Source organism: Schistocerca cancellata, chromosome 6 (genome assembly GCF_023864275.1).
Source record: "Schistocerca cancellata isolate TAMUIC-IGC-003103 chromosome 6, iqSchCanc2.1, whole genome shotgun sequence".
Classification (NCBI taxonomy): Eukaryota; Metazoa; Arthropoda; class Insecta; order Orthoptera; family Acrididae; genus Schistocerca; species Schistocerca cancellata.
Genome location: NC_064631.1, coordinates 518,391,247 through 518,418,238, shown reverse-complemented (window position 1 = coordinate 518,418,238; position 26,992 = coordinate 518,391,247). Strand labels below are relative to the sequence as shown.

Genomic DNA, 26,992 nt, shown 5'->3' with positions numbered 1-26,992 from the left:
GAAAAGGGTCAAACTACGAGGTCATTGGTCTGATCATCTTACCATACCATAGCCAATAACAAGGGCCCACAGTACTCTTGATGTTATGTGAATTACTCATGCTGCATTTGTACTGTACTGAATAAGTGCCATACACATAGTTGCCCATATTAAACATCCACCAAAACAACCATTTCAGTTTTCACTGCTCCGCGCTTCGGAAACAGACCTTTTATCCCCTCACTATTGCATAGCCTCACTGGCGAATAGATACAACCAACGACAACAACAGTCTCCTCGCTATTCTGAACTGCCACCTCCCCCCCCCCCCCCTCCACCCACTCCCCCCCTTCATTTACATGCCCAGCAATAATGCATTCAATTTACTATACTCTTTGTACTCTTTGACAATAGCTTTTCACTGGCTAGGCCAGCTTGTCTACTGATAAAATGTTAACGTTCCATGCATATTCTCTTTCATGAATAACGAATAGCATTTGTAACTTGACAACATATTTACAAGAATAATATTCAGCACAACTAATAAAACAAACTTTGTAAAACATGCAGAAAATGTATGATCATCCACAGAGTTGTTGTATTATAAGGGAACCTGGGGAGGCAGATAACAATAGTCCAAGGCAGGAGTAGAGGTTTATGGATTTAATTGCCTGTGTGCATGCTGCTCTAATCGTAGGAGGGCAAGGGTTCCAATCTGGGTGATGTGATGCAGGAATTTGGGATAGAAGAGCAGGAGGACTTCACAGATGGAGCAAAGGTAGTGCGATGAGGTTTGGACCAGAGATATGTGGTTTTGCAGAATTAGATTAGTGAGGGCTATCCACTGATGGAATTTGAACAGTTAGAGGTCATTGTGGAAAGATGCAGTAATAGTATGTGTGGATGGGTTAAGGAAACTCTCCTGTATTTGTGCAGATGGAGATAGGGCAAGGATCCATGGTGGAAGATAAAGAATGCATAAAATTATATAAAAATATATGGGACTACCTTAAAAGCTTTGAAAAAATGAAACCTAATGAAGTATAGGAAAAAAGGATGAAACCAGATGAAGCCTTACAAAAAAGTGAGATGGAATGTGCAGGCAAAATGAGATCGAAATCCAAATATTTAAAAAAAAAAAAACTGTATGGGACGCAGGTTGGTGGGCAAACGTGAGTGTAGAGATGGGGCAGCAGGTATAAATGCAGGGGGGGGGGGGGAGGTCAGAATGGTGCATGAATGAATAATGGGGGAGGAGATGGCTATCAGGTATGAAGAGTGGGAATATATATGAGGTGCCAGAAATATGTGGATGAAAGGTGGTGCTGGGATCACTTTGAACATCCAGGAATATTGTCTACAGGGAGAATGTTGGACACAGACCACAATTCCTATGGTCTGCATGGGAATGTTCCTGTGTGTTGTAAATAGATGAGACCATTGCTAGAGGGGGGTTGAAAGGCAGCGTGTCACAGGTTGTGTGGTAACTGGATGGAAAGCATTGCAGTTTGGGAGGCAACAGAATAATAGAAAATTAGAGAAAGTAAAAGACTGTCACTGAGTAATGTAATGCAATAGAGAATGGTAACAAAGAGAAACAGCACTGGCTTGTGGGATGGAAGGGAAACCACTAGGCAAAATCAAACAGTGGAAAATCCAGAATGGAATGACACCAATGAAATAGGGTAGATTACTAATCAAACAACAAAAAATCTAGGATGGAATGACAACAGTGAAATAGAGATTTGGACCCCCACTCCTCGTGAAGATGAAACTTGTGCCACAACTGCAGTTTCACCTTGCTTGCATACATAGGAAAAGATACACTACAACAAGACATCATTATCACTTTATATGGAGAACCAGTAATACAATCATACGGACAGCAACACAACATGTTCACTGTGGATGGAACTAATGAGTTCTCCATTAGCTCCATCCACAGTGGACTTGTTTGTAGAGAACTTTGAAGACATTTCCTAGGGTATGGCTCTTGTAATGCCTAATGTATTTTACTGGTCCACTGAGAAGTTTGTTGTCAGCCTCCAAATATGTGAAGGAGTTTTACTATATTTATTATAAATTAACATAACTATAACATTAACTATATTCACTATAAATTAACAATTTACCAATTTCCTTTGCTGTACACAGACAACACTGCAATATTAGCTATAGATTTTTATTGTTCAAAGTGTCAGACTGTCTTCCATGAATTCTTCAATGGTGTAGTAACATTTCTCTATTAAAATATTTTGGAGTAAACTTTTCAGCGAATCAAGGTCCATTGTTAATGTGTTTCTTCCTTTTAATTTGTGATATATTTTTAGTCCCATGTACAGTGGTGTCTGAGCATAAAGCTTTAAATGATGTGAAGGAAATTTGAAGTTTTCCTTGTGCCGAGTACCATAGCTATGCTTAGAACAGAACTTTTCAAGATTATGTTGATTATTATATACAAAAATCAAAATTTCAAAAATGTACAATGAAGTAACTGCTAGTATTTTTAATTTCTTGAACAATGGGTGACTTGACTCATTTTTGTGGCCGGCACACATTTCTAATGAATTTCTTTTGAAACATTAGTAGCCTTGTACTGCTTCTAGAGTTTGCCCAGAAAATTATCCCATAACGAATAACAAATTCAAAATAACTGTGGTAGACTGTCATTCTTGTATCCATATGAGTGGCACCAGATATAATAACCATTGCAAAAGCTAGAGAATTTATTTGCCAGGAAGTCTATGTGTGTCTTCCAGTTTAAACTTTCTCAAGGTTTAGGCCCAAGAATTTCACATGGCTCACTTCTGTCATCAGTTGATTATTATGGGATATTTGTACATGACATATTGCTGACAATGTAGAGACAAATTGCATTATCTGGATCTTAGTGACATTGAGCTTCAGTCCATTTTTATGGAACTAGGATTCCAGTTTCCCCAGAACATTTTCTATACTATCTGGAATCATTTCTGTCGTATCATTTTCTATCAGGACTGAGGTGTCATCTGTGAACAAGACTGAATAAGCATCAATATTTGATGGTAAATCATTTATATACAACCAGTATTGAACCCTGTCGAACTCCTTGGGAAATTGTTTTTCAGAGTGCAAGTGTTAAAGTAACTCTTTGTTTCCTTTCTGTCAGATAAGAGTTGAACCACTGTAATGCAGTATCTTCAGTCCCATAGCTCATCAGCTTATGAAGTAGTAATGAGTGGTTCACTGAGCCAAAAGCTTTCGTTAGATCACAGACAATTCCTGAGACTTTTGTACCCTGGACTAGTGATGTGCTTATTTTTTCTGTAAATTCTCTGATGCCATTTATGGTGCTTTCTCCTCTTTGAAAACCAAACTGATTTTTACAAATAATGTCATTTACTGTAAGGAAATTTTCTAGTTGTTTTGCCACAAGTTTTTCAAATATTTTAGAAAAAAACAGGAAGGAGAGAGATAGGCCAGTAGTTTCCCATAGCTTCTGCTGATCCCTTTTTAAATAATGACTTAGTGTCTGCATATTTTAGGACATCTGGGAAAGACCGATTTTCAAAGGACTGGTTTGCAATAATAGTCATTGGGTATGAAATAATATGGCATGCTGCCTTGATTACCATGGAAGATATTCCATCCCATCCAGCTGAAATTTTGTTTTTTAGTGATAATACTGTGTCTTTCACATCTTCCTGAGTGATTTTTGTGATTTTTTTAAAAAAAATAATGATTTGTATGACATCTCTATGCCTCAAAATCATATTGTCCTGATGGGCTGTCCATGTCCACGTCTGATTTTGCTATATTGACAAAGAAATCATTGAAGCAGTTTGACATTTGAACATGATTTACAATAATATCACCCTGAAACCGAATTTGAGAATTTCTTTAATTTTAATGTTGACTCCCAACTCTGATTTCACAACAGACCAGACTGCCTTTGTTTTATTTCTTTGTTTGTTTATTAATATACTATTTACCAGATTTTTTGCTGCCAGTATCACTTTTTTGAATATAGTCTTATAGCGCTTAACATAAGTTACAAAATTAAAGTTTCTGTTTACTTTAGCTTGTTGTGCAGCTGTCTTTTTCTGGCACTTTAAATTTTTATGCCTGGTGTAATCCAACTTCATTTATTCCTGGCTCTCTTTTGATAAGATTTTAGGGAAATGTTTCATTGAATACACCCAGAAAACAATTTAGAAATTTATCAAATTTTTTGTTGCTTGAATCACAGCGGTCTAAAAGCCTGCTTATAACACTTAATTTATCACAACTCTACATTTTCTTTGCTAAAACTCCTTCTTATATAAGATTCAGATTTTAGTTTCTCTGTTTTGGGGAGCTCTATAAACAAAGCTGAGTGATCAGATATCCCTAGATCTAGGCAAAACTTCCTTGTATCATCAAACTGATAATTTGTAATAATATTATCTATGCAGGTTGCTGAGTGGAAGTTTTCTCTTGCACACATAGTAAAGTTTAACTTGAAACCAGATTTTTAGATTAAATCGTGAAATTTTTCAATGTCACTGCTTTCAATTAATCTATTTAAGTTGAAGTCTCCTGCAAACACAATCTTTTCCTTGCTTTCTTTTTTAAGTATATCTAAGAGATATTGAAATTTTTCTAAGAACGATTTAGTAGCAGAACTCCCAGAAATTCTGTAGATTGATACTATCACAGTATTTAAATCACGCTGCTCTACACAACAGATTTCAAAAATACATTCTTCATTTAGGTAACTATAACCTTCTTTCACTTTCAAGTTTAAGTAGGCATGCAGTAAGATACAGGAGTCCCCACGAGATTTTTTTTTTTCTACAAAAGCTGCTGGCAAGTTTGAAATTACTAGTTTTATTTAGAACGTCTACATATTCTTTTGTGAGCCAGAGTTCGTTTAAGCAGACTACATTTATGTTTGCCAGTTCAGAAGGTATAAGTTGCACTTCATCAATTTTAGAGTAACCTAAATTTGGATGTTTTTCTGCTAAACTGTTTATATTTAAATGCATAAAGATAGAATTTTTGAGTTTGTTTATACTTTGAAGAGCTTCACGTGTCCCATTATATTTACACTTTCCATTTTGGGTCACCACTTCTGTTTTTTCACCCCTTTCGAAAGTTTTCAGTTTCTTTTGCATTTAATGATTCTATGGATGTCTACGATCATTTTGCTGAAAGTCATTGAACCTAACATATTAAAGTGTAGCCCATCCTTTCCCAGACACTTACCACTTACAAATTTATTTGAGTCTACAAAAATTGCAGCCAGCTTGTCGCATTGTTCCCTGATTCCACTGTTTATCTTATTTATGTATGTATCACTGACCTGTGTAAAATTACACTAACGATAATTCTTGAATTTGCAAACACACTTTTTGCTGAGCGGATCAAGTTCAATGTTTCACTGATTATTTCTTCCTCACTGCTGTACCAGATGGAATTTGTTCTGACATGAATGAAAACACCTTCGTATTTGTCCTTATTTTTCATTTACACTTTCAGTTTCACTTTGTTTCGAGTTTAGAATATTTTGGAAGTGTCTGCTGATCTAATGCGATTGTTTCTGGGATGAACATCGATTTCACAGCCTGGTGTATGGAGTTGCCAACAACAAGAGAGTCCCTTTTTTCAATCTGTTTTACTGCGACACTTCCACCTTTGTCCTTTTTGTGTGTCACTGTTTCCCATTTATATTTGTTTACAGATAGTCCGATGGGTGAGTTTTCTACATTATTTTTGATCACATTTCGCACACCATGTATAGTTTGAAGGTTTTGTTTCGTACGTGGCTGGTGTTTTTCAGAAACCCTGGATTCAGTTTTGCTTATTTCCATTTGATGGATATCACACACACAAAAATGATTTTCTTGAGTTAATCTATCACTTTCTTTCAGTTTTAAATGCTTCAATGTCATTGTGTAGCTGTTTTGTAATTTTGTTTTTTTTTTCTTCTTTTATTTCGGTTTCACATGCACCCGCCTGTTTTTCCCGTATTAATCTACCTTTTCCTTTTTTAATAGTCACTGTTTCACTATTTAATGTCTCAATGTCCTTTTGCAGCAACTTTATAATTTCATTTTTTGAATCCACTGTGCTAATAATATTGGCTGTTTCAACTCGTAAACAAATGTAGCATGTCCATGGAATATCATCACTGATGAATTTTAGGTTCACCTTCGCACCTCTTTCATGGAATCAGTAATTGAGGAAGCTGTTTACTTGCACATTGTTGATATTTTTGTCTTTCAAAATCCCAGTGAATATTCAGGCCCCAGTGCTATTTCTTTTAAATAACCACTGATACCAGTAAACCACCCCCCCCCCCCACCCCCCACCCATGAACCATGGACCTTGCCGTTGGTGGGGAGGCTTGCATGCCTCAGCGATACAGATAGCCGTACCGTAGGTACAACCACAACGGAGGGGTATCTGTTGAGAGGCCAGACAAACATGTGGTTCCTGAAGAGGGGCAGCAGCCTTCTCAGTAGTTGCAGGGGCAAAAGTCTGGATGATTGACTGATCTGGCCTTGTAACAATAACCAAAACGGCCTTGCTGTGCTGGTACTGTGAACGGCTGAAAGCAAGGGGAAACTACAGCCATAATTTTTCCCGAGGGCATACAGCTTTACTGTATGATTAAATGATGATGGCGTCCTCTTGGGTAAAATATTCCAGAGGTAAAATAGTCCCCCATTCGGGTCTCCGGGCGGGGACTACTCAAGAGGATGTCGTTATCAGGAGAAAGAAAACTGGCGTTCTACGGATTGGAGCATGGAATGTCAGATCCCTTAATCGGGCAGGTAGGTTAGAAAATTTAAAAAGGGAAATGGATAGGTTAAAGTTAGATATAGTGGGAATTAGTGAAGTTCGGTGGCAGGAGGAATAAGACTTCTGGTCAGGTGACTACAGGGTTATAAACACAAAATCAAATAGGGGTAATGCTGGAGTAGGTTTAATAATGAATAGGAAAATAGGAATGCAGGTAAGCTACTACAAACAGCACAGCGAACACATTGTTGTGGCCAAGATAAATATGAAGCACACACCTACTACAGTAGTACAAGTTTATATGCCAACTAGCTCTGCAGATGATGATGAAATTGAAGAAATGTATGATGAAATAAAAGAAATTATTCAGATAGTGAAGGGAGACGAAAATTTAATAGTCATGGGTGACTGGAATTCGGGTGTAGGAAAAGGGAGAGAAGGAAACGTAGTAGGTGAATATGGATTGGGGCTAAGAAATGAAAGAGGAAGCCGCCTGGTAGAATTTTGCACAGAGCACAACATAATCATAGCTAACACTTGGTTTAAGAATCATGAAAGAAGGTTGTATACATGGAAGAACCCTGGAGATACTAAAAGGTATCAGATAGATTATATAATGGTAAGACAGAGATTTAGGAACCAGGTTTTAAATTGTAAGACATTTCCAGGGGCAGATGTGGACTCTGACCACAATCTATTGGTTATGACCTGTAGATTAAAACTGAAGAAACTGCAAAAAGGTGGGAATTTAAGGAGATGGGACCTGGATAAACTGACTAAACCAGAGGTTGTACAGAGTTTCAGGGAGACCATAAGGGAACAATTGACAGGAATGGGGGAAAGAAATACAGTAGAAGAGGAAGAAGCTTTGAGGGATGAAGTAGTGAAGGCAGCAGAGGATCAAGTAGGTAAAAAGACAAGGCCTAGTAGAAATCCTTGCGTAACAGAAGAAATATTGAATTTAATTGATGAAAGGAGAAAATATAAAAATGCAGTAAATGAAACAGGCAAAAAGGAATACAAACTTCTCAAAAATGAGATCGACAGGAAGTGCAAAATGGCTAAGCAGGGATGGCTAGAGGACAAATGTAAGGATGTAGAGGCTTATCTCACTAGGGGTAAGATAGATACTGCCTACAGGAAAGTTAAAGAGACCTGTGGAGATAAGAGAACCACTTGTATGAACATCAAGAGCTCAGATGGAAACCCAGTTCTAAGCAAAGAAGGGAAAGCAAAAAAGTGGAAGGAGTATATAGAGGGTCTATACAAGGGCGATGTACTTGAGGACAATATTTTGGAAATGGAAGAGGATGTAGATGAAGATGAAATGGGAGATACGATACTGCGTGAAGAGTTTGACAGAGCACTGAAAGACCTGAGTCGGAACAAGGCCCCCGGAGTAGACAACATTCCATTGGAACTGCTGACGGCCTTGGGAGAGCCAGTCCTGTCAAAACTCTACCATGTGGTGAGCAAGATGTATGAAACAGGCGAAATACCCTCAGACTTCAAGAAGAATATAATAATTCCAATCCCAAAGAAAGCAGGTGTTGACAGATGTGAAAATTACCGAACAATCAGTTTAATAAGCCACAGCTGCAAAATACTAACACGAATTCTTTACAGACGAATGGAAAAACTAGTAGAAGCCGACCTCGGGGAAGATCAGTTTGGATTCCGTAGAAACACTGGAACACGCGAGGCAATACTGACCTTACGACTTACCTTAGAGGAAAGATTAAGGAAAGGAAAACCTACGTTTGTAGCATTTGTAGACTTAGAGGAAGCTTTTGACAATGTTGACTGGAATACTCTCTTTCAAATTCTAAAGGTGGCAGGGGTAAAATACAGGGAGCGAAAGGCTATTTACAATTTGTGCAGAAACCAGATGGCAGTTATAAGAGTCGAGGGACATGAAAGGGAAGCAGTGGTTGGGAAGGGAGTGAGACAGGGTTGTAGCCTCTCCTCGATGTTATTCAATCTCTATATTGAGCAAGCAGTAAAGGAAACAAAAGAAAAATTCGGAGTAGGTATTAAAATCCATGGAGAAGAAATAAAAACGTTGAGGTTCACCGATGACATTGTAATTCTGTCAGAGACAGCAAAGGTCTTGGAAGAGCAGTTGAATGGAATGGACAGTGTCTTGAAAGGAGGACATAAGATGAACATCAACAAAAGTAAAACGAGGATAATGGAATGTAGTCGAATTAAGTCAGGTGATGCTGAGGGAATTAGATTAGGAAATGAGACACTTAAAGTAGTAAAGGAGTTTTGCTATTTGGGGAGCAAAATAACTGATGATGGTCGAAGTAGAGAAGATATAAAATGTAGACTGGCAATGGCAAGGAAAGCGTTTCTGAAGAAGAGAAATTTGTTAACATCGAGTATAGATTTAAGTGTCAGGAAGTCATTTCTGAAAGTATTTGTATGGAGTGTAGCCATGTATGGAAGTGAAACATGGACGATAAATAGTTTGGACAAGAAGAGAATAGAAGCTTTCGAAATGTGGTACTACAGAAGAATGCTGAAGATTAGATGGGTAGATCACATAACTAATGAGGAAGTATTGAATAGGATTGGGGGAAGAGAAGTTTGTGGCACAACTTGACCAGAAGAAGGGATTGGTTGGTAGGACATGTTCTGAGGCATCAAGGGATCACCAATTTAGTATTGGAGGGCAGCGTGGAGGGTAAAAATCGTAGAGGGAGACCAAGAGATGAATACACTAAGCAGATTCAGAAGGATGTAGGTTGCAGTAGGTACTGGGAGATGAAGAAGCTTGCACAGGATAGAGTAGCATGGAGAGCTGCGTCAAACCAGTCTCGGGACTGAAGACCGCAACAACAACAACAACAACCAGTAACTGTCAGCCATCGCAATCCAGCATAGATGTGTAATGTTCCAGGGTATCTGGTGCTCTGAATAAAAGCTGTGTAAGAACTGAAAACCTGCCGCATGAACAGCTGGGAAGGTTCACGGCAATGGTTACGATATTGCAGAGGCCAGTTTACTGCTGAGTATATCTTGACACTCGGGCATCACGAGGTTGAAGTAGGAACAGCAGATGTGGAAGAAAAACAGAGATTTGTGTGGCCAAAAAATAGAGCACAATTACACAGAGTCAGGGTCATTTATGGCTTGATAATAACCAAGGTGTATGTAATTAAAATGTGTTATGATAATGGAAACTCCAGGATGAACACATAAACACAGATAACAAAAGGTAACCACTCACCTATAGCTGATTTATCTGTGGCAGATAGGCACACATAATAGCACAGAGACAAAAACAGCTTTCAAGCCACTGCTATTATTTAAGGATAAGTACCCATTCTCACAAACATCACTACACAGATGCCCAAACAGACCTATTCCTGGCTGCAGTAGTAATCTGTTTTGAGATGTTGCTAGGCTCACAAGAGAGGGTGGAGGGATAAGACATGTGGCAACTGAGAAGAGAGAAGATGTATGTGGCAAGGAGAGGGTGATAAATATGGTAGAATATGGGTAGAATGGGAGACATGTAACTCAGCAGTACAAGCAACGTGAGAACTGGGAAGGTGGCATCCACAGGAAAGATTGAAGAAGAAGAAGAAGAAGAAGAAGAAGAAGAAGGAGGGGGGGGGAGGTGCTGAGTCTGAGAGTAAGAGGAGGGTGGGTGTTGGAGTGAACAGGCATGGAGCAGTGGAGGATCAAAATAGTGTGGGTACTGAAACAGCCATTGAAGTAGTTGGTGTTGTAATGTGCAGCATGTTCAGCAACTGATTGGCAGAGTTCTCAGTTGTCGCTGTTTGGTGGTGGCCCTCCATGCAGGCAGACTGCAACTCTTCTGCAGCATTCTGTGTAGGAATGACAATTAGTCAGCAAACTGCAGACTTGGCCAACTAGCTGCTGAACATGTTGCATGTCACAAAACCAATTAATTCAGTGGCTGGTGCCATTTAGATCCTCCTTTACACACCAGCTTTTTTTAACTACACAAGTGAGAACAATTTCTCGAACATATCCTCCATTGTCATATTCACCTTGGCGTATAGCTTTTCTAGTCCCCTTCCCATTGTATATCCCCACCTCCTTTACCCTTACCCCTCTTTTCCTAGTCCATCATTTTCTCAGCTACTCTTTCCCTGTTCAAGCCTTGCATTTATTTATTTTTCCCCCAGCTCCTCCACGTCTCCCACTAACCCTCTGTCCCCTCCTTGCCAATACATTTGCCTCCAACTTCCCTCCTCCCTCCACAGTTATAAACAGAATCTGGTAATCTTAAGGTGTCTCATTATAATGTTATCAAATTTTTGTACAAGATTAAGCTGCCATCATGCTCTCTAATAATGAAATCATTGACAAAAATTGTTGAAATTTGTCATCTACAGATCCATCTTTGTGCGCACACACACACACACACACACACACACACACACACACACACACACACACTGATTCACTCACTCTTTTTTAAATCCCAGTATGATGTGAATTTTCAGGGGACTTGAAGTTTTAGTACCATTCTTTCCAATTTCTTGATTTTGTGCTTAAATATAATAACTTTTCTGAAGTCAAATCAATCTGCTGAGCTACCACAAGCTGTCTTCTTTCACTAGATCCTCTTGCCATAGGTGACAGTAATCCAGTGGTTCCTATACTTATTGACATTTAGCAGGGTTTTTATATAGTTCCACACAACATATTCATCAATAAGGTAACATTACAAAATGTGTGATCATGCATGTGACTCAATCAAGTACTTCTTATTCAGTACACCTCAATTATGAAAAAAATAATTCAATTGGATTGATAAAAAAATCTACTCACCAGGCAGCGGCAGAACCTACATGTAAAGGAAGGTTGTAATTAGAAAAGCTTTTGGAGCCAATGGCTCCTTCTTCAGGCAGAGGGGTTGAAGTGGAAGGAAAAGGAGTGAAGGAAAAGGACTAGAAAGGTCTAGGAAAATGTGTAGATTTTGGGAAAGACACCCAGAACTGCAGGTCAGGGGAGACTTACCGCATGGGATGAGAAAGAAAGACTGATTGTTGGGGACTGCATTGGATGAGATTTGAAATCCTGAGAGCGTAAAGGTGTAAGACAAGGCAATATGCAAGAGAGAGATTAGTGCTTAAAGAACATGCGTGAGTTAATAAGAGTGAAAAACCAAGTGCATTGTACGTAACGGAGGTGGGAGGGGGTGGTGAAAAATAGACGGGAAAGACAATGAAAGGTGTAGAAAACTAAAATGGAGTGAAGAAAAGAGTAGCTACTGTAAAGAAATGCTGAGACAGAAGAAATTAACGTAAATTAAGGCCAGGTGTGTGGTGAGAACCAAGGATATGTTGTAGTGCCAGTTCACACCTGTGGAGTTCTGGGAAACTGGTATCTGGGGGAAGAATCCAGATGACACTTGTGGTGAAACAGGCACCTAGGTCATGACTGTCATGTTGTAGAGCATGCTCTGCAACAGGATATTTCAAGTTGCCAGTATACACCCTCTGCCTATACCCATTCATCCTAATTGATAATTTGGTGGTAGTCATGCTGATTTAGGAGGCCGAACAGTGTATATGACGTGTCATTTTGCAGGTAGCTCTCCCTTTGATAGTATATGTTTTGCCAGTTACAGGGCTATAAAAGGTCATGCTAGGTGGGTGCATGTGGCAAGTTTTGCAGCGGGGATGGTCACAGGGGTAGGAGCCATAGGGTAGGGAAATTAGTGCAGGAGCATAGGATCTGACAAGAATATTGTGGGGACTGGGAGGGCGACAGAAAGCTATTCTAGATGTGGTGGGCAAAATTTCAGACAGAATGGATCTCATTTCAGGATACGATTTTAGAAAGTCATGGCCCTGTCAAAGCAGCTGATTAACACATGCCAGACCAGGATAATATGAATCACCAATGGTATGCTTTGAAGCTGTTTGTGGAGGGATCAGCAGTACCAGGATTGGATGTGATGGCCCGGGAAATCTGCTGTGTAACTTAGCTTGTGGGGTAGTTACATGCAGTGAAGGCTGAGGTGAGAATGGTGGGGTATTGCTGTAGAGTCTGCATCTGAACAAATATGTTTGCCTCGTATGCCAAGGCTGTGTGGGATGGAACGTTTGACATGGAAAGGATGGCAATTACCAAAAAGTAAGTACTGTTGTAGGTTTAATGTGGACGGAAGTGTGTAGCTGTCCTTCGGTGAGAACAAGATCAGCATCAAGGGAAATGGCATGGGATTTGGAATAGAACCATGTGAAATTTAATTGGGAAAAGGTATTCAGAGAGTCCAGGAATTTTAACAGGTGAGCCTCACTATGAGTCTATATGGTAAAGATGTCATCAATGTATCTAAACCAAACCAGGGGCTGAAGATTTATGGATCCCAAGAAAGCTCTCTCCAAGTGACCCATGAAAAGGTTGGCGTAAGAAGGATCCATCCTGGTTCCCATTGCCATACCCCTGATCTGTTTGTAAGCCTGCCCCTTAAAGGTGAAGTAGTGGTTGATAAGTATGAAGTTGACTAAGGTGAGTAGGAAGGATGTCGAGTTTTGGAATCAGATACCATGGGCAGTGACTGAGGAAATGTTCAGCAGCAGTGGGGGATGTTTTTGGGGGAGGTGGCGTCGGTGGTGACAAGCAGGGTGTGTGGTTGGAGTGGGATGGACTCAGATTTGAGATGATCTAGGAAGTGATTTATCTATCCAATTACATTATATTGTCAAAAATTGATTGTTTCAGTTATGAAAAAATATGAAAAATGTCCACCATTGTTTATTTCATGAATAGTGATGCATTGGGATCTCTTTTTTTACTTTACCCCTGTAGTATCACAGGAGGATAACATGTCATTTTGAGATGGTGAACTTACGCGTTCAGTCATTACCTCTCTCCACAATGATCAAACAACTCTGTTGGTCCCCATCTGTAACAGTATAATTATCCACACTGGAAGTAGGTAGATTTAGAATAATTATGGTAGTTCTAAACAAATATCTCCATTAATTACCTTCAGATCAAATGATATCTTTTAAACAGAACTTACACAGCATGTCAGTTCAATACGACATCCTTGTGGAGAAAAGACAAAACAAGAGTGAGGGAGGTCATGCTCTTGCGCAAAAACAAGAGAAAATTTTTCTTTACTTTGTTCTGATTTAGCATGAGACCATTTCAGTATCACTGATTATTGGTAAATTTCCACTGCAATCTCACAGAATTCTGTTGCTATCATATTACATTGAATAGCTAGACATTGTGTGAGATCTTTCCTCCTTTCTTCAAAAAGAAACATTTTGATAGAAAAACCAGACAAATATAAGAGGAAGAAGATGAACTGCAGTGAAGATTACTAATGAGATGATAAGATGCTAGTTGTTATGTTATTCTGTGTGTTGTAGGTCTTAAAGCAACACAAAAGAAAAATGTAAACAGTGGTGTGAGGAAAAGACATTTACTCATTGTATACCAGACCCTTTAAGCACTACGCAGACACATGAGTGGGACTGCTGCTGATTCATAGTTATCTGTCATGCCCAGTTTACTTGCGTCAGATTGGATCTAGTTGACTTTATCTGATCCTTGAACTCAAAATTATGTAATGAAGACATCATGCCTAACACGTATAAAATGAGTCAGTAACAAATTGTGCTATCAAAAAATATGCTGGCCTCATTGGGAAAGACCACCACTGATTTCCTTCCCCAGCCCCAGCTTTTCTGTGTCCATGTGTTTTAAACTCTAATCCTCATGTTTCGTGAGAGAAAGAACTCTCTAGGAAACATTCCACCAGTATAAGAAAGATTGGAAACAATGTTCACCAATAAGGGTGACTAATTTATAAGGTGCAAGGGGATCAATAACATGAAGTTTGTAACACAAGAGCAACATACCGTCTGTTGCAGTGCTGGGTGTATAAGGATACACACTTTTCTCATTGTTTTACAAAATTGTTCAACTGTTGTTGCACTTTTCCGTTGCATATCTTTCCTGACTTGTACTGATTATATTCTTAAATACTGTTGGCAGTGCCTGTTCTTGAATATTGTTGTTTAGAAAGTATAAAGAATTCAAACTTTTTAAAAATGTGTTGCAAACTTTGTCTTCAATGATTTGTTTCAGATATTGTGCTTACTTTCCAGTCGATGCACAATTCACTTCTTTAACATTGACTCAACAATGTTTCTGCAGAGTGCTTTTAGCCCAGAGGATGGTATACGTAAGTTAATTAACTGTATGTTTCCATGTTAGATAGTGCACAACAAATGCTGCTTGATGTTATATATTGCCAAAACAAGTGATCATTTCTCATTATTAGAGAATGACATCTGCCAAGTGTAATGTTCATACGGTCAAGTTACATAGGGGCACAGGGATCAATATTCAATCCCGCCAACCAAAGGGCGTACATACACCGGCTGTTTCTGTGTGGCAAGTACCTTGTCCGAGGCACAAAAATGCAGCTCCAATTCCTGACCGTACTCATTATGACATATTATTCATTTTGCATCTATATTCAAAAACTTTCTTGATTAAAATTTTGTATTGAATCTGGTTGTTGGAAAGTAGCCATGCTCATGGAAATTGGCTGTAATGTCTCCTGTTTTGAAACCAGAGAAGGGTAACAGATAGCTGCCATAATATCACAGTAACTGCAGAGAGGAGACCAAAGATCTGAAGTGATGCCATGTTTGTTTTCTGAGGACCAGCAGATTCACCTGTTCCTTCCAGTATGCACTCAAGTAGCTATGAACAAGTAGCACCCTGCACCTAATGGATGCTGCAATACTCACAACTGTCCTTTGTTGACATATAAGGTCTATGATGCAACATTGAGGCACATCCTTTGACTGTTTCATAGTTAGAATTTACTTGGATATTCCTCAAAGCTATCGTATTCTTTACTTTCAGAGTGCTTTCTCAGATATATTGTCGGTAATATGTACTCTGGTCAAGTCATTAGAGAAAACACTGTTCCTCAACTAAGTTCCATGTGTGTCAATCATTTGGATTACTGTAGTATCCACAGTGTTCCTTATTGACTGAATGCAACAATCAGGAGACAGAGGATGCAATGCACTTGATGAACATACAGGTTTTCTTGGTGAATCGCACTAATGAATCCTTCGCAAGAAGTTGCCAGATGATAGTGATAAATTTGTCAACTGGCCACCCTGAAATGAACATAGTACTAAACTGATTTCCTGAGAATAGTTAATCAAGAAATCACGTCTCAAATTCCATTGCATTAACATAACTGATCCCGTGAACAGCCAAGAGGCACAGAAAAAGGAATGAAATCTTTCCTAGCTTTCGGAAGACATCCTTTGATGAGATAGAGTACAAATAGTCTCTCTCTCTCTCTCTCTCTCTCTCTCTCTCTCTCTCTCTCTCTCTCTCTCAGGTGTACTCATGCTCATCAAAGGATTTCTTCCAGGAGCTATCAGAATCACTTTCTCTGTTGTGTGTGCATCTCAGTGACTGTCCAGTAATTTTTTGTCTTACAATATCAGACGACACCGTATCCAAAAAGCTTTTATTTTAACTGACTATGGTTGCAGAAGCCTACAGACTTAAAAGACCTGTGATGTCCCTAAGCATTCTCAGTTGCTTGAGCAGTGGATTTTGCAGTACCAATACCATTCTCTGCTCAGTCTTACCTGTGTCATGGTTATGTGGTTTATGAATCAGCCAACCTGTCGTATCTTACTATCCAGGACACAGAGCATCATTCAAGCACTAGACAACAAAGCATCCATAAAGAACTAACTCAAAAACTAGTCTCTGCCTTAGAGCTAAGAAACTACCACTTTCATTGTGGTGGCAGATTCTGATTGGCTACCAAGAGTGTAGAGTCTGATCTGTTAAATCATTGCTTGCTGTTTTTTGTCTGTAAGTACAGTGCTTGTAGAACAGCAGTTCATGAGCAGCAAGATCCTTGCCAATTTGGACAAAGAAAATCACAGATGAATTTGTTTTTGTTTTGTTACTCAGTAATACATCATACTGTGGTGAGGTAAATGCTCCCCAGAATTGCTCGAGAAGCTCATCGTAACAAATTGCTCAAGAAGCTCACGGTAACAAGCAAAAGTTCAGTGAGATGAACACTGTCATGTATTTTTTAATTTACGCTATTCAGCCAAGAATGAAAAATGTCACTCATCATCTGTGCATTTTTATTTGCATGCCAAGAGAAACACAGCAAGGAAATATCATTGTTTTTGAAGCACTGTGGATGATTTTCTGTACGTATCACTAGTGGTTCTTCTTTTTCACTTCAAAGGGTAGCACAAAGACCAATTGTTAATCTTTGTTTCGCCATTTTGCCACCTTTGCACTCATCACCCTTCACAATTAGTGTTTTGTCTGGAATAGCTTTAAAAAATGGACCAGTTTCAGCCATGTTGTAAATGTCACTAGCACAATAAGCATTTGCAATTACAGAGAGTCTCAACTTCCAGAGGGATACAACATTTTGATTAACTTCTACACTTTTCTCCACAGAGTGGTCGGAAAACAGTCCCATGTCAAACACAAAATTGGTCCAGCCAGCCATTGCTTGCATTGAAATTAGGAATTCCAAGATCAGAAGCAAATGTAAGAGCTTTTTCTTATTGCATTGGTCCACTAATGGGCAATCCTTTGGCACATGTTCTATTAAACCACTCTGAAAGAGCAATATTAATATCTTCAAATGGTTGCCGCCATGTTTTCTTTGAATTTTTGTTGATGTTTTCTTCCCATTCCCTAACTTATCTACTGTGATTTGCAGTTGTATTCAGTATTTGACTTATTCGACAATCAAATTCACTTGCTAAATGACATTGAGAGTTTTCTTTTGCACTCTCTTTAGTAGCAGAAATTTGCTTTTCTAATGAAAGAACAGCAAGTTTTCTGTTATTTGAATTAGCCATGCCTGTTCACTACAGAGGAAAAATCAGAACTGCTTGCTATTAGAAGTACAAATGACAGCGAAATTTTAGTGATTGTTGTGTCACATTGTCAGTGAGAAACCGTACAGTAATACCATTCTCTCGTCTATGAAAGTTCATGGTCATCTTAAAGGGAGAACATTGTTAGTTAAAGAGTGATCGTTGGTCGGGAAAAGGGGTGGTCATCTTAAGGGTATAAAGATGCATTGATCTTATGGAAGTTTATTTCCATTCCTTCAAAATATGGTTTTTTAGAGAGTGGGATGGCTTAAAGGGGTGATCTTCTTGAGAGGTTTCACTGTATATTGATAAGTACACCAAATAAATCACTGAATGTAGCAATGGGACTTTATTCAGGGACCTAGTGCACTCCAATGTTCTTTCCTTTCACATTGCCTCTTATGATTAGACTGCTGATTTGTGTCTATATACACAATGGAGAAGAACATCTTAATTTTTTAAGTGTCACTTTGCATGGGCGGTGTTATGAGATGAATAAATAAAGAACCAACCAAAGAATCCAGTCAGCTATGCCTTCTGTCAGATGTAGCTGTCCATCAGTAAAGAAGTCACAATTTTATGACAGAAGTTAAAAATAACACACCGTAATGAAATAAGCAAACAGTTCTTCACTGATACAGCTGCAGATAGTGTCATACATCAGATGAGGTGAATCTCATGTAACTAAATTTGTGCCATTATCCTTTCAAACTTGCAAGTTTCTTGTTGACAATTGAACAGATTGTTATTAGTGTTGAATGCTGCCTGCAGTACAGCAATTATTGAAGTCTTGTGTTATGTGTGATGAAAGAAAGTATCTCTAAGATTGGCCAACAAACAGTATGTCATCAATTCTGTGGAATTACTGGAAGACTGTTCAGGCTATTTTGGCACAGGTCATTTGCAGAAATGCCGTCCAGCAGTGGTGGTTGTGCAGCTGTTTTTTCTGAGGTGAAGTTTTTACCCCACTTCAGGTGGAGCCTCATGTAAATATCCAGTTGGTGACATCGAAGCATGGAAATGTGTGACCTTTGCTAGTCTTAAGGTACATAGTTCTCCTCTCACAAGTGTGCCAGAACCCTTGTTGTTGTATCCAGAAAGAAGAGGAATTCACAGAGGCAAAGCTAAAAGACCTCAAGAAACTTCTTCCTTACACCCCCGCCCCCTCCCTGCCCCTCCTGTGTATCATGCCTTCTATCTAAATTGAACATCACAGTGGAGAGGTAATGAAGAAGATGAGTGATGTGTTGTAGAAGCTAAAGATATGTAAACAAGCAGCTCCAGTACACTAATGACGGAAATATGGTGGTTTCATGAATGTGTTGTATACTGTCAGTGTAAGGTATTTGCTTCAAAACTGCTTGCATTGGAAATGTACAGTGTGGATGTCATCCAGTTTTCTTAAAGATTCCAACTGCTCTACAGTAGGACTCAGAACTTTGTTCTGCCAAAGCAATCAGAGGAAGCCAAATTCCATTTTAACAGTAATTTTCTAATGTTAATGATAGTCAAAAAAGTAATTAAATGATATTTTCATGTGTGCTATTTTTATTTTTTTGCAGCAGACAAAGAAAGGATAGGCAGACTGCTGGCGTGGCTCATTTCTTGCTCAAGTATTCATCTAATGTTCATGATTATGTCATAAATTAGGTACTTTATCAGTAATTACTTTACTGAGCCAAACTTCACGCCATATACTCACCTGTCACTGGTGATTTTGCCCTTATTTCTAGCATATTTTTCTTAAATAATTAAAAAAAATTGGTATTTAATCATAAAGATTTTGTATGTTTCATTTCTGCTATGTAATGACGCCAATTTCAGGGCACTTTACATGCAGTCAAGATGGAAAATATTTAGTGACAGTCCTTAATATGGGGGAGATTAATGTCTACAAAAGTTCATCTGTTCTTGACAATGTGGAGCAACTGAGCCCAGCTGCAGCAGTGGAGAAAACAGTGTCCCAAGAAGAAAATGTTAGACATGAAGGAGCTTCAAGGAAAATGAGGTCTTCCACAAGTAATGTAACAAAACCATTAAAAGATAAACTTAGGCATCTACAGAAACAGGTACGTTTGAGATATGTAATGTATGAAAAGGATAAATTGCTACTCATCTTAAAGATGACAGGTTTTGTTGCAGACAGGTACAATAAAAGACTGCTAAACGCTAAGCTTTTGCCTGATTTTTCCTTCAGAAAAGAAAAGGAAGAAAACTAACACACACACACACACACACACACACACACACACACACACACACACAAGCAAACGCACCTCATTCAAGGGAGGGAATACCGAGCGAGGTGGCACAGTGGTTAGCCCACTGGACTCGCATTCGGGAGGACGACGGTTCAATCCCGTCTCCAGCCATCCTGGTTTAGGTTTTCCATGATTTCCCTAAATCATTTCAGGCAAATGCTGGGATGGTTCCTTTGAAAGGGCACGTCCTTCCCAATCCTTCCCTGACCCGAGCTTGCGCTCCGTCTCTAATAACCTCGTTGTCGACGGGAAGTTAAACACTAACCACCACCACCACCATCAAGGGAGGGAATAAAACGGTATGGATTGTGGCAGAGGAGTTGTCACTTCCTGATGGAGCATGGAGATACTAGATGGTGGCCAGACAAGGCTGCCTGGTGCAGTGTCAGGAGGCTGTGGAGGAGGAAGGGAGAGGGGGGAGTGGGGAGCAGAAAAGGAGAGCAGCAAGGAAGGGAAAAAGACTGTTGGCATTGGCAGAGAGTGGAGCACATTAGGGTGAGGGTGGGGGACGGAGGGGACAGATACTATTGGATAGAGGCTGTGGGGACGGCAGGTTACCTTAGCTTAAGGCCTGTATGATTTTGAGAGTGTTATAAGGACAAGTCCCATCTTCGTAATTCAGAGAATTTTGTAGTGGAGATGAAGATCCAGATAACTCGTGTTGTGAAGCAGCCATAGAAATCAAGCGTGTTACGTTTGACTGCATGTTGTGCCACAGGATGTCCACTTTGTTCTTGGCTACACTTTGGCTGTGGCCACGCATCCTGATAGGAAGCTGGTTGGTCGTCATACCAAAATAGAAAGCTGTTTAATGTTACTACAAGGACTGGTATAAGACATGGCTGATTTCACTTGTGGCCCAGCATCTGATGGGTTAGAATAAGCCTGTGACAAGACTGGAATAGGAGGTGCTGAGTGGGCGGATTTGGCAGGTCTTGAACCTGGGTGTTCCACAGGAGATGGGTTGGGACTGGGAGTGGTATAGGGATGGAATAGGATGTTGTGGAGGTTGGATAAGCAGTGGAACACCACTTTAGAAGAGGTGGGAAGGATCCTGGGTTAAAAGCACTGACGAAGGAGGTGGTTCAGTCATTCCCGTCCCCGGGTGGTATTGGGTAACAAAGGGAAAGCTTCTTTGTAGCTGATTCTTGGGAATGGTGGAGAGTTTGGAGATGTGTGAGTGTATGGCATGGGAAATTTGTTAACAGATTAAGTCTGGGTGCCTGTGTGAGACCTTCAGCTTACTGGTCAAGAGAGTTCGTGTATCTGCAGATTTGCTGTCCCCTTTGGCCAGACTGTGTGGGAGGGATTTTTTGGTGTAGAGGAGATGCTGGGTGTCAAGATGAAGGTACTATTGGTGGTTGGTGGGTTTAATGTGGACAGAAGTGTGGATCGTGCCATCAGAGAGGAGTAGGTCAATGTCCAGGAATGTGGCATGCTAGGTTGAGGACGACCAGGTAAAGTGGATGGGAGGGAAGATATTGAGGTATGAAGGAATGAGGATGGGATGTCTTGGCCCTGAGTGCAGATCATGAATCACCATTGAACCTGGACAAGACCAGGGTTTGGGGCCTTGAGAGGCTAGGAAGGTTACCTCCAGATGGGTCATAAACGGATTGGTGTAAGAAAGTGCCATGCAGGTGCCCATGAGCATACCATGGATTTGTTTGTATACCTTCCCTTCAAAGGAGAAGTAGTTGTGTGTTAGGATAAAGTTAGTAAGGCATATGAGGAATAAGGTAGTGGGTTTGGAATCTGAAGGTCATTGGGAGAGAGATAGTGTTCAGTAACAGCAAGACCATGGGCACGAGAGGTGTTGATGTAGAGGGAAGTGGTGTCAGGAGTGATGAGTAGGGATCCAGGAGGTAAAGGGATGGGGTTGATAGACAGTCGGTGAAAGAAGAGGTTGATATCTAGGACATGGGAGGCAAGGTTTCAGGCAGTTGGTTGGAGGTGTTGATCAATGAGGGCCGAAATTCTTTCAATGGGGGCACAATAATCAGCTATAATGGGACATCCAAGGGATTGTTGGGTTTGTGGATTATTTAGAAGGTGGGTGTGGTGGGTGTTATAGGGGTGATGAGAGAAATGGGTGCAGGGAAGAGGTTCTGGGAAGGACCTAAGGCTTTAAGCAGAGACTGTCTGTTATGTTGGACTTCTGAGATGGGATCACTCTTGCAGATTTTTTAGGTGAAAGATTCAGACAGTCGTCAGAGGCTTCAGCCTAATGTAACCTACTGTCCCCACATCCATCACCAAACAGTTTCCGCCCACTGTCCTATCTCCTCCTTGCAGTTCACATGCTCCACCCTCACTGTCCTCTGCTCTCTGCCACCGCCAGTGGTCTTTTACCCTTCTCTGCTACTCTCCTTTTCCACTCCCCATTTCCTCTCTCTCTGATCCCCCTCCCCCAGAGCCTCCCAACATTGTGCCAGGCAGCCTTGTCTGACCATCATCTAGTCTGTGTGTGCTCCAGCAGGCAGCACTGACTCCTCTTCCTCCACCTGTACGCTGCTATCCCTCCTCCTTCCCTGCCCATCTCCAGGTTGCTTCTTCCACTCCACGCAACACAATTGCTTTCTGGCCACAGTAGCCAGAGTGAGTGGTCATGTATGCATAAGCTGTGCTTGCTTGTGTGAATATATATTTGTGTTCCGAAGAAGTCTTTGGCTGAAAGCGCAGTTTGTAACAGTGTTTGCATTGTGCCTGTTTGCAAATTCAGTGTGTCATCTTTACGGTGAGTAGGACACTCTCCTTTTCTTAATACAGGGTGTACATAAGGTCCAGGAACACTTTCAGTTATTTATTGCACAAGGACATAAACATTGTACAGATATCATACGTATTGCATTTTGAAGAGAAACTCTGAAAGTTTTTTTACAAACATTTGATATGCGAACCATGAGTGATCCGGTAGACGTCAATGCAGTAATCGAATTCTTGCCATACCCGTCCCAGCAGGGCATCGTCGACTGTGGCAGTTGCTTCCAGTATTCTCTCCCAGAGAGGTGGTACATCCACCAGATCTTTAATGTGTCCCCACAGAAAAAAAGTCACACGGAGTGAGATCTGGTGATCAGGGAGGCCATTTCATGAAACAGCATCTGAACTTGCCATGTTTGCGACTAGCGCTGACTATCGCCAGATTAACAAGCTACGCTGTGGTGGTATACATGAAAAAAAACTTTCAGGGTTTCTCTTAAAAATGACGTATGTATGATACTTCCTGGCAGATTAAAACTGTGTGCCCGACCGAGACTCAAACTCGGGACCTTTGCCTTTCGTGGGCAAGTGCTCTACCATTTGAGCTATGGAAGCACGACTCACGCCCAGTCCTCACAGCTTTACTTCTGCCAGTATCTCGTCTCCCACCTTCCAAACTTTACAGAAGCTCTCCTGCGAACCTTGCAGAACTAACACTCCTGAAGAAAGGATACTGCGGAGACATGGCTTAGCCACAGCCTGGAGGATGTTTCCAGAATGAGATTTTCACTCTGCAGCGGAGTGTGTGCTGATATGAAACTTCCTGGCAGATTAAAACAAGTTCTGCAAGGTTCACAGGAGAGCTTCTGTAAAGTTTGGAAAGTAGGAGACGAGATACTGGCAGAAGTAAAGCTGTGAGGACCGGGCATGAGTTGTGCTTCGGTAGCTCAGATGGTAGAGCACTTGTCTGCGAAAGGCAAAGGTCCCGAGTTCGAGTCTCGGTCGGGCACACAGTTTTAATCTGCCAGGAAGTTTCATATCAGCGCACACTCCGCTGCAGAGAGAAAATCTCATTCTGTATGTATGATATCTGTACGATGTTTGGTTCTTGTGCAATAAATCATTGAAAGTATTCCCAGACGTTATGTACACCATGCAATGTTGGTAGCGATAGTACAACTTTGACTTGCCATTGTTTGATATGTAATATATGATTTCTATTTCAAATTTTGGGCAGCATGCACACTCAGGAATTTTGAAAAATCAGTTTTACCTATTTCCCTTCCTCCAATGCTGTATCATTATTGATGATGATGTGTCTTGCCTTGTACAGATTTTAATAAACTGTGTTTTCTTTTTTTCTGTGTTAAATGATAGAGCATTTACCGAGAACCAATCATTAAAATCTCTGAAATAATTTAATGTATTGCTTGTTCTGTTGGTTTCATTATAATACTTGGATCATCAGCAAAGAACACGATTTCTGCTTTATCAGTGCAAGATACAAGATAGTTCAAACAAATTTTGGGCTTGCAGCCGGTCGTCGTTCAATACTTTGCACGATATTTCAACTGGGCACCTGCCAGTCATCTTCAGGTGAGCCGTCGCAGACTGACGAAAACGTCGTCCGTTCCGCAATATATAGTGTACTGTAACTATTCTGCGCATGCGTTGAAAACTTTATAGTTGAACCACACTGCCCGCCGGCAGCGCCCTCGCTGGTGGAATAGCGGAACTCAGTCGCCCTCTGCATTGCTGTTTGCCACGCCTGTCGACGCAATCTGTAGTCTTCGATTTGAGCAAATCGTGGAGATGATGGGACTCCATGCACTGTCCAGCTGGTAGCCGCTGTCACGGTTTAACAGATTTTCTGCCAGTCGTATTTCTACGGATTCTTTAATAATGGAGTCCCAGAAAGACGTTTCTGTGGACAAAATCATTGTTTTCTCATACTCCATTGAATGTCCAGTAGAAATACAATGTTCAGCAATAGCGGACTTGCTTGGCTGCAAAAGGCGGGTGTAACGTTGATGTTCAGTGCAGCGTTCTTTGACCTATGTAAGCCATACCACATTGGCACGGTATCTTGTAAATTCCGGCCTTCGTAGTAACAGATTGTCCTTAACTGATCCCACAAGGTCCGCAATCTTCAATGGTGGGCGGAAAACCACTTTTACCTGAAATTTTCGGAGGATTCTTGCTATTTTAAACGAAGTGTTGCCAACGAAAGGAAGAAAAGCTAAAGATTGTTCCAGCATGTTCTCCTCTTTATTCACTTCCTGCTTCTTAGTTTTAACTGTTAGTGCCCTGTTAATCTGCCGGATGGAATACCCATTTTCGCTGAATACTGTCTTTAGATGGGCGAGTTCTTGAGGTAAGCTATCTAGATCTGAGACAGTATGAGCTCTATGAACAAGTGTTTTAAGCAAAAACTGAATGCCATAGAGAACCATCATTCTTCCTTCTCATGGCATATTTGTTGATCGAAGAGTCCATGGCTGTACTGCTGGTTCATAGTGTCCAACAGGCACAATATTTTGCCATCGTCAGGTGTCCTGAAGAACTGAGCTCCTGAGGGCAGGCGGCCTCCATACATCTCTTCCCCTCTAGCCTTTCCCTCCGCAGTCCGTGCTCGTGGGCATGCATCTGCAGTCATCCAAATGGAAACCTACTTTTTTTTCCATTGTGTGGATGACACATTCGTCATCTGCCCCCATGGTAGGAACAAGCTCCTGGACTTCCTTACACATCTGAACTCCATACATCCCAACATCCAATTAACAATGGAGACCGAAGCAGAAGAAAGATTACCTTTCCTGGAAGTCATGTGCAAGAAAAGAGCTGATGGCAGGCTGGGTCTCAATGTGCAGGAAGGAAACACAGCACTCTTCTCAGAGAATTGGTGAACACTGGTACACAGGGCGCACAGCATCTTGGAGTCTGCCCCAGGAACTAAAATGCCTCAGCACTGTATTCCAAAAGAATGGGTACTCTGAATGGCATATTAGATGCGCTCTCCACCCCACCACTTAATTACAACATTTGGATATGGAAGAAGTCATGGAGAAAGAAATAGCTACTGCATTTATATTTTACGCTGGCACACTGTTAGGGAAGATCGGACACATATTAAAGAAATACCAAGTTAAAACTGTTTTTACCACCTCCCCCCCCCCCCCCCTCAATAAAACACGAGTGCTGTTGGGAATGATGAAAGATGATCTTGGCTTGTGGAAGGCTGGTGTCTGGCAGATTCCCTGTCGGTGTGATTTGGACGGACAGTGCATGCCATCAAAGATTATTCACGTGAACATCAAAGGCACTCGCAAATGAAGTATCCTAACAAGTCGGTGGTCGCAGACCACTGTTTGTACGAAAAACACGAGATGAATTACGAGTGTACCAAGATCTTGGCCCAGACTTCTAAATACTGGGGCAGCTTTGTCAGAGAGGCCATCTAAATTCACACCAGGGACGAACTCGTCAACCGAGACTGCGGTTATAATCTTAGCAAGACATGGGAACCAGCACTGAGTTAAGTTAAGAAGACACTCTGTAACGAAAACAATCTGGCGAGCTGGACGGATGCAGCAGCTACACCAACACTGCCATAGATGCTGACCCATGCATATCCGCGACTACTGACATGTGCCTGCAGGCATAGGCTGCAGAGGGAACGGCCCATGGGGGGAGGCGATATAAGGTGTCTGCCCACCCACAGGAGCTAAGTTTGTCAGTGCACCTGATGATGGCGACGTGTCTAATCGCCGAAATATTGCGCCCGTTGCACACTGTGAACTGGCAGTACACCTGTGGACTTTTCGATTTTATGATGGTTTTCATTTTTGATTTAGAATTGTCATGTTGTTTGGTATGACGAATTGGCCATTGTGGCGCAGTAAACCTTTTAAAACTTGAGGAACATTAACTTTGTTGACTGTGTCCTCACATACAAAAATGTTGTCTAGTAGATTGCGCTGCTGAGCACAGTTTTGGTGCAAAAGTTTGCAATTTAAAATTTCTGTACCGTGTTTGTGCTCAGAAGCCTTTAAAAAATTAATATTGAAATCACGACGAATTATCATTCACCTCCTTTTATAATGTAGGTGACCCAATAGAATTTCAGATTTTTCTATGAATTTTTCAAAATAACCAGTGGGAATCCAAAAGCATAATAATTTTAATTGTGCTGTTAGACAGTATGACTTCACAGGCACAAGCTTGTGTATGTTGTTCTGAGCAAATACTAATTGTGTCCAAAAGTTTTGAATTTATGATTTTTTCACATATGTAACAACTTCTTCTTTCTCCATATTGCTTCTGCAACAGGAAGCTGCTAATTTATAATTTCCAACATTTAACATTTTTAACCCTGTACAA

At 40.6% G+C, this 26,992-nt stretch overlaps 1 protein-coding gene across 4 annotated transcripts in view; it reads left to right on the top strand.

Annotated features, from left to right (window-relative positions):
* The window catches only part of LOC126190807 (TBC1 domain family member 31), a 277,761-nt gene that overhangs the window by 83,291 nt on the left and 167,478 nt on the right, over window positions 1-26,992 (top strand). For all 4 annotated transcript variants that reach the window (XM_049931366.1, XM_049931369.1, XM_049931367.1 and 1 more), the window contains 2 exons: window positions 14,839-14,935; window positions 19,473-19,717. In XM_049931366.1, the coding sequence (XP_049787323.1) occupies window positions 14,839-14,935; window positions 19,473-19,717 (342 nt within the window). The remainder of the gene's footprint in view (window positions 1-14,838; window positions 14,936-19,472; window positions 19,718-26,992) is intronic.